At 34.3% G+C, this 13,924-nt stretch overlaps 3 protein-coding genes across 3 annotated transcripts; 2 read left to right on the plus strand and 1 right to left on the minus strand.

Annotated features, from left to right (window-relative positions):
- The first annotated feature begins 103 nt into the window (after positions 1-103).
- On the plus strand, positions 104-2,506 carry LOC106335431 (putative auxin efflux carrier component 8). Its single transcript, XM_013773952.1, has 5 exons — positions 104-857; positions 1,312-1,397; positions 1,494-1,651; positions 2,057-2,133; positions 2,220-2,506. Exons 1-5 carry the CDS (start codon positions 205-207, stop codon positions 2,290-2,292), a joined length of 1,047 nt encoding a protein of 348 aa, XP_013629406.1. The 5' UTR covers positions 104-204; the 3' UTR covers positions 2,293-2,506.
- A 552-nt stretch (positions 2,507-3,058) lies between these two features.
- LOC106329693 lies at positions 3,059-3,983 on the plus strand. Its single transcript, XM_013768360.1, has 3 exons — positions 3,059-3,379; positions 3,469-3,706; positions 3,817-3,983. The coding sequence occupies exons 1-3, from the start codon at positions 3,059-3,061 to the stop codon at positions 3,981-3,983; spliced, it is 726 nt and encodes a 241-aa protein (XP_013623814.1).
- Positions 3,984-4,330: 347 nt separating this feature from the next.
- Positions 4,331-8,172, minus strand: LOC106335430 (transcription repressor KAN1-like). The gene is made up of 6 exons (XM_013773951.1): positions 7,473-8,172; positions 7,285-7,361; positions 6,357-6,402; positions 5,444-5,567; positions 4,890-4,998; positions 4,331-4,757 (listed from the first exon to the last, which is right to left on the minus strand). Exons 1-6 carry the CDS (start codon positions 8,170-8,172, stop codon positions 4,656-4,658), a joined length of 1,158 nt encoding a protein of 385 aa, XP_013629405.1. The 3' UTR covers positions 4,331-4,655.
- Positions 8,173-13,924: the final 5,752 nt, after the last annotated feature.

Raw genomic sequence — 13,924 nt, forward strand, 5'->3', positions numbered from 1 at the left:
TTTTTTTTTTTTTTTTTTTTTTTCATTTGTTAAAAACAACAATCGTATCTATAAATACGAACATGTTGGTTATGTCTTACCACATTCACTATCTACAAAAGAACTTAACAAGCTTCAGTTTCTTTCTCGTTGCTTAAATACTTGCAAATTTCTAAGTTCAGAGAACAAGCTTTGTATTATATATACCATTTTTTTAGTAAAACCATGATAAGTGGGGGAGATGTTTACAAGGTCATCGAAGCAATGGTTCCACTCTATGTTGCCCTAATCTCAGGCTATGGTTCGGTGAAATGGTGGAACATCTTCACTCGTGATCAATGTGATGCCATAAACCAACTCGTTTACTATTTCACCCTACCACTTTTCACCATCGAGTTCACGGCTCATGTCGACCCATTCAACATGAATTACCGGTTCATTGCAGCAGATGTTCTCTCTAAGATCATCATAATTGCGGTCTTAGCGTTTTGGGCCAAATATAGCAGCAAAGGAAGTTATTGTTGGTCCATTACAAGTTTCTCTCTATGCACTCTTACTAACTCTCTTGTGGTGGGTGTGCCATTGGCAAAGGCGATGTATGGACAAGAGGCTGTTGATCTCGTGGTTCAATCCTCAGTGTTTCAGGCAATCGTGTGGCTCACACTCTTGTTGTTTGTCTTAGAGCTTAGAAGAGCCGGCTTTAGTAGTAATAATAAGGTAGATGACATCAATATCGAAGGTGGTAGAAAGGAAACAGTGGTTGTGAGAGAGGAGAAGTCGTTCCTTGAGGTCATGTCCGTCGTGTGGTTGAAGCTTGCAACGAATCCGAATTGCTATTCTTGTATCCTTGGAATCGCATGGGCTTTTATATCTAACAGGTAAAAAAAAATCTTTAAAATATATATTAGCTTTATGAAATGTTTTAACAAAGCGTTAAGTATGTGTGATCAGGAGACACTAAGCTCAATTTCTAACATGTAAGCAACCGTTTAAACGGACTGAAAAATCTAAAATTTGAAGTTTAGACCATCAAAAATACTTTTCGGTCTAGCGCCTTACACTCTATGATAAAATGGTGATGTAACACAGTTGATTATTGTATTTGCGTTAAGCCTTTTCAAGTTATAGTGTCCTTAGAAATTATAACAAGGTAACATAAACACAAACGTACATGCAAAGAAACAATCATGTCCGGCCAGAATCTAGTCTTAACTAAATAGGTGTTGTAAACAATGGGATTAGGGTTTTGATTATTAGTATGTATAATAGTAACAATATGATCAACATGATCTGTAACAAAGACTTTAATATTTTACTTATTGATTGAAATAGATGGCATTTTGAGATGCCGGGCATAATAGAGGGATCGATTCTTATAATGTCAAAAGCAGGAACAGGAACTGCCATGTTCAATATGGGTACGTGTATTTATGTTTTATTACCTACCTATGTATATATTACATATCCATATGGAACTAGTAATTGAGCATACATATATGTATATATATGCCCAGGGATATTCATGGCACTTCAAGACAAGTTGATAGTATGTGGAACAAGCTTGACTGCGATGGGGATGGTCTTGAAATTTATTGCCGGACCCGCCGCCATGGCCATTGGTTCAATCGCGGTTGGCCTCCACGGAGATGTTCTCCGCGTCGCCATCATTCAGGTCATTATCTATTTCTTGTATTTTTGTTCCGGTTTGTCTGATCAAGTTTTCGTTTCTTGTTCTGTTTATAAGCTATATATACAAAGCAAAGGAAAATAAAATGTTCAGTCAAAATGTTCAGTCTGAAACAGTTATATTGTAGTTTAATCTTGTTCTAAATGACGTACGTTTGATATGTGTATAGTCTGATAGATTAAGTAGCATACATATATGTTGATTAGCATATATCGAATCAATTTGGAAAACTGCAATATATCATTCATTTCACCCACTAGCTAGATAGGAGACAAACTTGATGCCTTTTCACTTTTTTTGTCATCATCTTTTTCACTTTTCAGAAGAGAAAAAACTTAATTTGTTTTGAGTTAAGTGATAAATTACTTATGAATCAGTATGTAATTACAGGCTGCTTTGCCACAATCAATCACTTCGTTTATTTTTGCTAAGGAGTACGGATTACATGCAGATGTTCTAAGCACAGCGTAAGTCTAAATTAGAAAACCAAATATAATTTTATATTTTTGTGATTATATATAATTCAGTTTTAATTGTGTGATCATAAATGTAGGGTGATATTTGGGATGTTGGTCTCTTTACCAGTCCTCGTCGCCTACTATGCAGCTTTGGAGTTTATTCACTAATTAAAGTAAAATGTCAGTTATATATCAATGATATATCACCTAATTTTATGTTTTTTTTTAAGTTTATATTTGAGGTATGGAAAAAACCATGAATCAATCAGACTAATTAATGTTGAAAACATATATCTATAGTTTAATGTATAAGCTTTGTTTTCCCGGAAGTATGTACTAGTAATTTAATATTTCAGATTCGGATATGAGTTTTGTATTTCTTTTGCCGGCAAATGATATGAAGTTTATTATATGTTGTTTAGAATGCTTTGAACAAAGAATAAAAAGACCATTATGTTTTGAAGCAAGAAAACTAATAACAATACTCGAACGCATATAATAAATGGGCTTGGCATAAAGGCCCATCGGGCTGCATATTTGATGTAATCCGATTCGCAGTTTTCTTTCTATTGGGAAAATTGAACCCGTGCGAAACAAGTAACAAACGGTTGAGTTGGCGCGGCAAAAAAAAGCCGCACAGCAAATGGACCTTAACAGAAAGAGAATGAGCCACTCGCGTGCTAAAAGCGCGTTCGTTAGACGCTCTTGATATACATATCCAGTCCTATCCGGTTATCATGGGTTTATTAAGGCCACGTTGGTGCTTTGCATGCTACACTTGGCCGTAACGAAAAACGAAACAGCTGTTCTGTTCTGTTCTTATATGTCCGCCATTATCTGTTACCATCTCAACTTTTTTCTATCTTGATCCAAATCCTAAATCAAGATCCAAACAATTCATTAGTTTCTAAATCACACAGAAAAGTCTAAGAAAATGTCGCAAGTTCACGGCGAAACAGAGAAGAAATCAAATGCCAACGCTGTCAATGATGATGTCGGAGAAGTCGTCGTCAGCGGAGGGATGATGAATGGTGATTCAGAGAGCCTCTACTCATTGCTTTGCATCATGATCGGTTCGATTCTGTTTCCGGATCCGAAAACAAGGGATGCCTCCTCGTCTTCTCTGCTTCAACGAATAAGAAACTCGGTCGCTGACTATGGTCCGAAGCTTCGAGAAGCTTCTCGGAAAACTTCACGCGATATTCTCCAATGGACTCGTCGTGGCAGCCCGCTTCGTGCACTGCTTGTCATCACTGTAATTGATGATCACTGCCTCTTCTCATGTTAAAGTTTGGCTACTTTATTGGAACCCCATGTGAGTCAAAACTTCTTGTTTTGTTGCAGATAGGAACAATAGTGATTCTTACAATAGTAGCTTTGGTTGTCTTCATGCTCTTCTTTCTAGCTGCAACAGCCAACGCAATCATAATCTCTCTTTTGTTTTCGCTTGCTGTTGCTGGTGGCTTCTTGTCTATCTTCTTTCTCTCCTTGACCGCTACTTACATCGGAGCCTTATCCGTTGCTGCTTTCGTCATCTCTACTGCTACAGTTTCAGCTGTTGTTTCCATCTTATTTGCCTCAGGTTTATATTACTCTGTTCTGGTTCTGTTTCGGAATCTTGAAATGAAATATTCCAATTTGCTTCCTTTTGTGTTTATGTACTGAGAATGCAATGAGTTTGGTATCGATCAGGTTGGATTGGGTTCTTCTATCTTGTGTGGTTGGGAGCAAGAGGAAGCCTGCGCTTGGCGAAGCAAGTGATGGGGTTAGCCATTTCAGGTAACAGTTTCAGTCTTCATCAAGACAAAGATCAAGAGGTTGTAGGCATCGAATCATCCAGAGAGAATCCTTCTCTTTAGCTTTTTTATTTATTATTACAAGTATCTACAGAGTTTGTAGTTAAACACCCCTAGTTTTGGTCAAGCTTGTTTGTAATGAAAGTTTATATAAATGTTCATTCACTGAGCTTGTTGTGAAGAAGCTGATCAGAAGAATCATTGTAATCATTTGCATTCGGATTTTGAATATGCATATATTTGTGTTTCACGTACGTAAGGAATGATGAGTATACATAAGAAAATTATCAACTCAGATCTCTCTCTACATTTCAGCTGCAACACACTCAAAGAGAACTTAGAAACCCTCTAAACCGCGAAGAGGCTTTCATTCCAAGAAAAAATAATCCAGACTTTGTGTGTAACTTATGATCACGCCAACTATATAACTTATGATCACACCACATCAACCTCGGGAAATCATTAAACCCCGGAAAACCAAAAAAAAATAAAAAAAACAAACTCATACATTGATCATGCACTTTATAATCAAATCATCAATGGAACTTGAGAAGAAAAGCCTACAAAAGTATGTATTTCTCCAAAAATCAACACTCTCGAGCGTCTTGGCTCTCTCTCTCTCTCTCTCTCTCTATGCGTTCTTCAACTTTTCCGCTGACAAATTCATCGTCACAACGGTATAACTCCAGTCTGCATACATGTTCTGAGTATATATATATATATAGGTCAAGAAAGTCATTTCTCGTGCCAATCGGGTCTTCCTAATGTGAACTCCAAACTTGGATTGTTACAACTAAGATCTCCACACCTCTTTCCTTGATCGTTTGACCTTTGGTCCTGCGAATTAATTTCAATTAGATTTTTTTTGTTAAGAAAAAAACAAGAAAAACAATAACTAAATATATATACATGGGTTTTTTTTTTGATAAGTATATATATACATGGTTATATGAGAATTATTATTAGAACCTGATTTTGAAGGGAGGTTCTTTGGTGGTGAGAGATCACTGATGTTGATGAAGTTCTGATCACCGTATCTATGTCGCTTGCGCAGTTGTTACTTAATGGCCATGTCTCTCTGTTGTATGTTTAAAGAACAAAAATGTATAATGAAATTAAGAATCTTTCTACTTATCCATGCATAAGTTGAAACCAATGAAAAATGGTAAACCATTTAACTCGATAGTTGTTGATTTATACTAGAAAAATGGGAGTCACAAATAACGTGTTTTGCATGTTACTATTGATCCCACAATCTTTATGTCAAAATTGCCAACAAACTTTGTTTTTTTTTTTATTATATAAGGACCTATACCAAAAATCTATTTTTGTTAGATGGAATAGATATTTTGGGATAACTAAATAATTTTAATATTAACTAGGTTGGAAGTAGTAGCGCTTAGGTAAGGGAACCCCTAAACCCTATATAACTTCGCTAGCTCACTTAATTCTAACATATCGTGCGTTTGATACATACACGTATATATATGTATGTAATTAGATTTTAATACGTGTAAACTTACCCTGAAGAGTTACTCCAACGAGGTTGTGTAGTGGAAGGGAAGTCAATTTCTTGATGAGGAGAAGTATCGTCAGATTGTGCCCTTTCATTCCCATTTATGCCCATTTCTTCTTCTCCTGACCCATCTGAAAATTAATTATAGACTTTTATCAAGATTCATCTTAATTATCTTACCCTTTAAGGGTTCTTGTTTAAAAGGAAACAACTACTGTAAGCTTTTGGCAAAGACAGTGCAGTGAAGATATTGCTTTCCTTTAAATGTTTTCCAGCTTTTGGCTTTGACTAAAATCTATGTTTCAAACCTCGGAAATTGTGTCAAGTAAGAGATTAAAAAATGAAATATTTTGTGTGTACAGCGAAAATGCAAAATCCATATGAATATAAAAATAATTGATCTTTATTTCAGTGTACTAGCTCGTTTAGGGCAATGATTTAGTAGTTTACTAGGTAGTCATTTGATATAAATTTTTCGTTTTATAAGAGAAGATCAAGATGAAGGTTTGTTTGGTTTGCTTTGAACTTTGATCACTTAAACTTAGGGTTTCAATCAAAATTAGTAAGAAAGATAAAGCCTTGAGCTGACCAGTTATTAGCATTTTTCAATTGGGAAAAGAAAATAGTTATAGTATTGGAACTAACTAGTAAAAATAGTAGTAATGCTTCTCAGTTTAAATATATTATATACGAATCACATATTCAAAATATAGCTTGAAATTAATTTATTTTAACTTATTTGATCAATAAATTAGTATAGTAATTATATACTGAACCTAAAATATGCTTAGATAATATTGGCGAATCATAAGCTTTATTGTATATTTTTTCTATCTCTTTAGCATATTGGAAAGCATTATTAAAAAATGTGAATATGCATAAGTATATATGTGTAAAGTCAGGTTCGGAATAATACGTACCTGATGAAGCAGCAGGCTTGTTAGTGGTCTTAACAGTTCGATACATCTGCAAGAAAAAATAAGAGTAAAAGGCATTACAGCTCTAAAACTAAGGAATAAATCAATAAATCTAATGAAGGATACAAAAAAAACAAATAAACGGACAAAGATCTTTTTTTCAAACAGATAACGATCCTGATAAACCAAGTGTATTATTTTGAATATATGAAACAGCTGACGAATGTGCAGACATATATGCAGACACATATGAACTTTATACAAATGTGTGGTTTTCTGGGTTTGTCTTGGGACTAGTGTTGTACATTGAATTATTTATTTATGATTTTAAGACCACGAGGTTGATGTCTGAAAGATTGTATTATTATCATTGAGTAATGATGACTACTTTTGTCCCCTCTTCCTATTTTATTTTAAAATAAGAATTATGATTAAAATAAATTCTATCATCTCAGTTTGCTTAACAATTCTCTTAAAGCTAAACCTACACACTCTCTCTCTTTTCTCCCTTTAAATTCATCACTGATTCAGTTTCTTGGCAATTGTGCCATCTCTTCAGAAAATGACTAAACTGGAAGCAAAGACAAAACAAGAAAACAAAATTAAGACATCAGAGTTTCAGCACAAGCTTTAGAGACTTCAACACTATTCATTGCTCTGAATATGTTCACAAATATCTAGTTTCTTGATTAAGCTGTTTTTGTGCAACGGAAATGAGAAAAGAGAGAGAGAGAGAGAGAGAGAGACATGATGGTGATGAAAACAATGAACTTCCCGAATTAGAGAATCTTAGTAATTGGTAATGAGCTAACTTGACTAGACTCATACTAGGGGAAAGGAACCAACAAGAATATGAGAGAAAAAACCTAAATTCATAAACAGCATTTGGTTCTCTCATTTGTATTAACACGGAAGTGGAGTGTAGATCTACCTGCAAATGGCTCTTCACATGAGCTAAAGTTAAGTCTTTTACATCCATGAGCTCAAGAACTGACTTTGGAGTTGCTCCTATATTCAAAACAACAATAACAAGAATTTTATTTCACATTTTTAGAATATATATTAAATAAAAAAGGGAAAGAGCTTAAGAATGTGATTATGATGTAAATGCGTGTGTACTTTCATGTCCGCCTAGAAGCTCAACGGCGTGAACAAACCGTGCGTGGAGGCTACTCGTCCAACGCATCCTCGGAGCTCTCATGCTCCGCTTTGTCGGCATCTTAGGCAAGAATCTTGATCTGACCATCCCATGATGGTGATGATTATGATGATGAGGATAAGAAGAATCTGAAGATCCAACGACTCCATAGTGATTATGATGATGCATAGGAACACCTTTTAGCCTAGGGGAAGATTGGAACAATCGGTAGGCGTTGTTATAGCCGGAAGATGAGTTTAAGATTGAGAAGTCTCCTCCAAGAGAAGGCAAAGAAGAAGGAGAGGCTTGTTGGTGAAAAGGGAATGAACGGTTGTGATAGACCGGGATGCCTCTAATCGGACGGTGGATATTATTAATCTCGGATTCATCAACCCTTTGATGAAGACTTCCACCATTAAGGATGTGGTTGTTATAGAGGTTCCTTCTATCAGGACAATGGATGATTCTTGTGCTTGGATTCGAACTAGGGTTGTTATGATGAGATAAGGAGAGTTCAAAGTTTGATGATCTGTTGTTGTCGGTTTGGGATGATCTTCTTGAAAGTTCTTTGGAAGACTCGTTGTGATGAGTATCTGGGAGACTTATGTTGAGAGATAGATCAGGGAGAGTTGTAGTTGTGTTTGATGTTGGTTTCTCTAGAAAAACTCCTTCCATGGACATGATTAAGCAACCTTTTAAGAACCTCTCTTGCTATTCCTTCTGCTACTGATGATGATGATGATGATGATGATGATGATGATGGGTGATTACTTGTATTTCTTTCTCTTAAGGGTTTTGCTTCTGAATTTAAAATTATTTTTCTAAGGGAAAAATAAAAGAGATTCTTTGAGCAAAGAAGTCAAAAGGGTGTCTGAAAGATTTGGATTTTTTTCTCTATATCTCAAAAGGAAATGAGAAAGTGAGGGGAGGTGAAGTTAAAGAAGAGCTTTGAAGAGGACTAAGAAGGAAGAGAAGAGAGAAAAGTTGAGTAATAATAATTTTCTTGAAGAAACAAACATGCTCAAAGTAAGACGCAGAGAGAGATAGAAAAAGAAGGAGAAGAGAGAGATAGGTATGTGTGTTGTGAATCAAACGCAGAAGAGAAAAAAGGAATAAAACTAAATTCAGGAAAAATAAAATAAGTAAGAAAGAGAGATAGTGTGTGCGTATGTACATGTGTGTGTATGTATGAGATGTTGTTCCTCGAGAGTATATCTTGGAAAACGATAGTTGATAAAGGGTAATATTGTAATTCGTTGTATTCCAAATAGTGCAAGTTTTTATTTTATTATATCTTAAATTTGTCATTTTAACCCTTCTTTCACCAAGCAAAGTACCAATATAAAATATTTTACAACTACATTAATTGATTCAGCTAAAATAACTAGCTAGTCATTAGTATTTTATTATTGAGTATTGACACTTCAGTTTTTACAGCTAAAATAACTGAACTACTATTGACAAATAATTTTATTTATATAATAGATGGAAATTTGATGTAAATTAGTACGTTATAATTGATCATTTTCATAGATAAAACATAACGATATGTGTTTGGGGCTTGTTTCTTTATGATGCATACAGATTCTATAAACATATCGAACAAAAAGATAGATTAATAAACCTTATCATTTTGAGTACTAAATCAGAAACCCATTGGAATATAAAATAATACATGTTCACAGATTATGATGAAGAATAATACTAATTAAAATGTTGGAGAAGAGTACAAGAGGAGAAAGAATAAAGGGTCGCTCTCTTCTGTCCTATCTAAATCTTTAGTCAAAGCAAAAGCCAAAGTTAAATAAATAAATAATTTGATCAAAAAAATAAAAATAAATAAATAATAAGAGAAAATAACAAAAACAAAACATATAAAATACATTTAAAATAAATAAAAATCGGATGCTCTGATTTTGGTACCCCGGAGACGACGGGATTCATACGTTGAGAGAGAAAGAAACCCTCTGACTCTTTTTGTTTTATTTTCTCCCCCACTCTCTTCGCTTCTCACTTCACTCTCTATTTAGATTTTATATATTTGTTTAATTTCTTTTATATGATTTTGGAATCAAACAATTCAAGTTTCTGACCGTAGATTGTTCAACTATACCTAAAGAGACAACTCTACATTAAATATCAGTACGTTCTTGAGTTTATGAATAGCTCCTAAAGACATAAATATTTAATTCGTAGAGATGTAGACTACAAAATCAACCGGTCACTTGTTTGACCATTTTGTGAGGTCTATTATAGGGCTAAATCAGACTGATCTGTGTCACATTATTTTTTTTTTTTGAATGAAAGTAAAATTATAATCAAACAAAAACTGTGTTACATCTTGTGCTTCTGTTTTACTTATGAATATGAACTCATAAGGCAATAAAAATAAAAGATTCTAACCACCTATTACGATGGTGTTAGATCTTCTCTCGTGCCAAACCAAGTACGCAGACTTCTCTCCAAGTAGGCGTGGCCTCTTGCTTTGACTGCAAGCAGATGCAATCTGATCGTTTTATCAACGAGTTTGCTCAGAGTAATGGCATCCTTTGGTTCTTCACCATGTCTCCTCGAGTTTCTTTCCCTCCAGATACTGTGAACTGCTGCCTGCAGGGAGTATCTGATAAGGAACAATTCTGTGGCAGGAAAGGTCGAGCCAGATATTATAGTGATAATGGTATTCCAGTCTGTGGTAAAGCCATCTTTGAGAAGCCCTTGTACCAATGATTTCCAAACCTTAGATGAGTAGGTACATTGGAAAAAGAGATGATGGCAAGTCTCTTGCACTTCATGACATAGAGTACACTCTGCGTTTATGGTAGCATTCCAAGCTTGCATTTTATCTCCTGTTTGCAACCTGTTCTTTATTGCAATCCAGATCATAAATGAGTATTTCGGGGTGGACTCGGGGAACCATATGCCTCTGCTCCAAGGACAGATAGATTGCCTCGTCCTCAGCTGATGCCATGTCTTTTTAGTGGAGAATCGGTTTCCAAATTTTCCTTCTTCGCTTCTCCATAACGGGACATCATCCATGTCCCTTAACCCTCCAATGCGCAATTTATTTATGTCTTCCTCTATATCATTTAGAATGCGCTCTCTATGTCTTCGCCTCCTGTTATTTGAGAGGACATCTGCCATCGTAGCATTTTCCACAATACCAAGCGCTATTTTACCTCTATCACCTACGGCTTCCTTTAGGCAACCAATCTGCGACCAGACATCATACCAAAAGGATGTATGGTTCCCATTTCTGACATCTATACGCAGAAATTGCCTTGCTATGTCTCTCATTCGTAGAATCTTCTTCCATATCCAAGACCCCAAATTTGTCTTAACTGAGATCGACCAGAAAGACCCTTTCCTTATCAAATAACAATGTATCCACTTGACCCACAAGGAGGATCTAGCAGATGATATTCTCCAGATTAGCTTCAGGCAGTGAACTTTGTTTATCTCCTTTAAAGACCTGATTCCCAAGCCTCCTTCATTCTTTGGTAAGCAAATGTCTTGCCAGCTCACTTTTGCTTTTGTAGGTTTTAAAACAGGGCCTGACCAGAGAAAGGCTGCGCATAGACTTTCTATTTCCTTCAAACAACTACCTGGGAGTCGAAAAGCCGCTAGCCAGAAGTTTGCTAGACTCATGATTACCGAGTTGATCAGCTGTAGCCGCCCTGCATGGGAAAGGAAACGACCAGTCCACGAGCTCATGCGCTTTCTTATCTTTTCCACCAATGGCATGTAGTCACTTACTGTCATTCTCTTTGTGAGGAGGGGAAGACCTAAGTAGCGGACTGGAAGCTGTCCTGAGGCGAAGGGGAAGCTTGCGAGGGTCTCTGCTTCTTGTTCCACTGTTGGACCTGCCATGTAGAGAACTGTTTTCTCCAAGTTGATTTTCAGACCCGATATCACTTCAAAGTCTGCAAAGATCCTAAGAATACCTGCAATAGACCTTCGTGTGCCATCAGTGAAGACAAGCAGATCATCAGCAAAGCATAAATGTGTCAAGAGGATGTTCCGACATCTCGGATGGTACCCTATTTCTTTTCTTTCTACTGCCTTGTCAAGCATATTTGATAATACATTCATGCATATGACAAAGAGGTATGGCGATAGTGCACAACCCTGCCTCAGCCCCCTCTTGCTTTGAAAGAAACCCGCTAGTTCCCCATTTACTTGTACTGAAAACGAAGGCGTGCACACACAGAGCTCAATCCAATGGATAAATTGCTCCGGCATGTTCAAGGCTCGAAGGGTATTCAAGAGAAATGGCCACTGAACAGAATCGAAAGCTTTTGCTATATCAATCTTCATGGCACATCTTAATGAGATGTCCTCCTTGTGGTAGTCTTTTACAATTTCAGTGGCGAGAAGTAGATTTATATTACCAAATCTTGAGATTGTTTGTGTAGTTTTTTATTTCATAAACTTTGACTTGTTTATTTCTATAAGACATTGTTATTTTCTCCCACTTTTGATTTGGATTATATATTATATACTTTGTGATGTGGCTTCCGAATGTAGAGAAAAAATGTTATGTCTTACAAAAAGTACCGTTTTCTTCAAATGCACTCATATATGTGCATGATACACATTATACATTCGTCTGTACAATATAATATACAAGTTTTTCCGTGTGTATATGAACATACAAGATGTGTCATATACTTAGCGGCATTTCTATTACTGTAACGCATAATTGTTTTAGATATTATCATACATAAGAATATTAGCCAGAAAGTATATTTTGTTTGTTTCCTTGAGTAAGCAAAAACAAGTAAACTCTAAAGAACCCAAATATTTGCTTCTAATTCCCTTTTTCATTCTCCCAAATATTCTTTCTCAATTAAATAAACTCTATATTTTTCATTGAGTTGTCTCCTCAGAAAATAAGTCACATGGCCATCAATATTAGGTATTTGTTTATTTATTGATCTTAGATGTAAAAGCCCGAAATTGTAATAAAAATAAATTATGAATTATATATGTCAAAGAAAATAAATATGATATATAACACTCCATTTGGTTCAAAATAATACTTATTTTAGTTTTCCCCACATATTAATAAAACATATTAAATGTATAATTTTTTGTAACTATATATTTCTCATCATTCTAAACCAATAAAAATTCAGTAAATACAATTATTTTTTGAATTTTACAATCAATTATTATTAGTTGAAAAAAAAATACATTGAAAATATAAAAATGAATCTTTTTGAAACAATTTTTTTTTTTGAAAAAAAAAATGCAATTTTATGAACAGAGGGAGTAGGTTAATTACATTTTCTGTATATTAAATAATATATTGCTCAAGTTTTTTGCATTAAAATCAAGAAATCATTTATTTTGCTTTATTTTTATATTGAAATATATTACTCATTCCGTTTCTGAATAAATGTCACTTTGATATTTTTCACACAGGTTAAGAAAGTGACTGAAATATATGTAAGTTGTTATTGATTACACATCTCTGATCAATAGTATTTGAGATAAATAAAATTATTTATAAAATCAATGCAGTATGCAATTTATTTTCGCCTGAAAGTAAATATAATTTACATTAAAATTGTAAAATGACATTTTTTATGTAACAAAAAAAAATGTTAGAATGCCATTTATTATGAACAGATGGAGTATTTGTTTCAGAAAAATTATCAATAGCTAAGCATTTAATCATCACTGACAAAAAGGTTAAGTAACTGTAAAATACTACCTCCGTTCCTGAAAGTAAGATGTTTTAGATTTTTTTCTTGTTCCACAAAGATAGATTTTCTATATTGTTAAGGTACTTTTTTATACTTTTGAGGAACATTAATTGAGAATATTTGAATTGATTAAATTTCATTGGTGGAAAGTTATTGGAAAGTGTATAATAAAGTAAAAAGTAAATTAAATTATAAACAATTATTAAATTCTTAATAAGCGTGCATACTCTAGAAAATCTTACTTTCAGGAACAGAGGGAGTACTAAACAATCACAAAATGTAAAAGGACAATTAATTTTGCACTAAATGTTGAAAGCATCAGGAATAAAAAAATCGGAAAATGATTTGAAATCATATGTAGAGATTATTATTTAATCTTATAATATATATATATATATATATCTGTTAAAAAAAAGTATGTGCGGTATATGTTTGTAGAGTTTAGTCGTATTTTGAGTCTTTTTAAAAGTAGTGCATGCTGAAGCCCTTTTTCAAAAAAAAAAAAAAAAAGTAGTGCATGCTGTGAGTTAGATAAATATAGCCTTAGCTATTTTTTTTTCCTTTTTTTGGGAAGATGTCAATTTTATAATTCTGAATTGGGTTTCTTAAAGCCTACGGCTACAGTAAATTTGTTTTATACTGTATTTAGCATATAAATTTGATAATAATTTGAATTTTATTCCAAAACTATAAATATATGTTTGAGAAAATAAACTCAATACGGC

This window comes from Brassica oleracea, chromosome C3 (genome assembly GCF_000695525.1).
Source record: "Brassica oleracea var. oleracea cultivar TO1000 chromosome C3, BOL, whole genome shotgun sequence".
Lineage (NCBI taxonomy): Eukaryota > Viridiplantae > Streptophyta > Magnoliopsida > Brassicales > Brassicaceae > Brassica > Brassica oleracea.

Coding starts and splice junctions, on each gene's coding strand:
- LOC106335431 (XM_013773952.1), top strand. CDS start 205: ATGATAAGTGGGGGAGATGTTTACAAGGTCATCGAAGCAATGGTTCCA. Junction 1,398..1,493: donor AACTGCCATGTTCAATATGG/GTACGTGTATTT, acceptor ATATATGCCCAG/GGATATTCATGGCACTTCAA. Junction 1,652..2,056: donor TCCGCGTCGCCATCATTCAG/GTCATTATCTAT, acceptor ATGTAATTACAG/GCTGCTTTGCCACAATCAAT.
- LOC106329693 (XM_013768360.1), top strand. CDS start 3,059: ATGTCGCAAGTTCACGGCGAAACAGAGAAGAAATCAAATGCCAACGCT. Junction 3,380..3,468: donor GTGCACTGCTTGTCATCACT/GTAATTGATGAT, acceptor GTTTTGTTGCAG/ATAGGAACAATAGTGATTCT. Junction 3,707..3,816: donor TTCCATCTTATTTGCCTCAG/GTTTATATTACT, acceptor GGTATCGATCAG/GTTGGATTGGGTTCTTCTAT.
- LOC106335430 (XM_013773951.1), bottom strand. CDS start 8,172: ATGTCCATGGAAGGAGTTTTTCTAGAGAAACCAACATCAAACACAACT. Junction 6,403..7,284: donor ATGTGAAGAGCCATTTGCAG/GTAGATCTACAC, acceptor TTTTTCTTGCAG/ATGTATCGAACTGTTAAGAC. Junction 5,568..6,356: donor CAAGCCTGCTGCTTCATCAG/GTACGTATTATT, acceptor ATTAATTTTCAG/ATGGGTCAGGAGAAGAAGAA.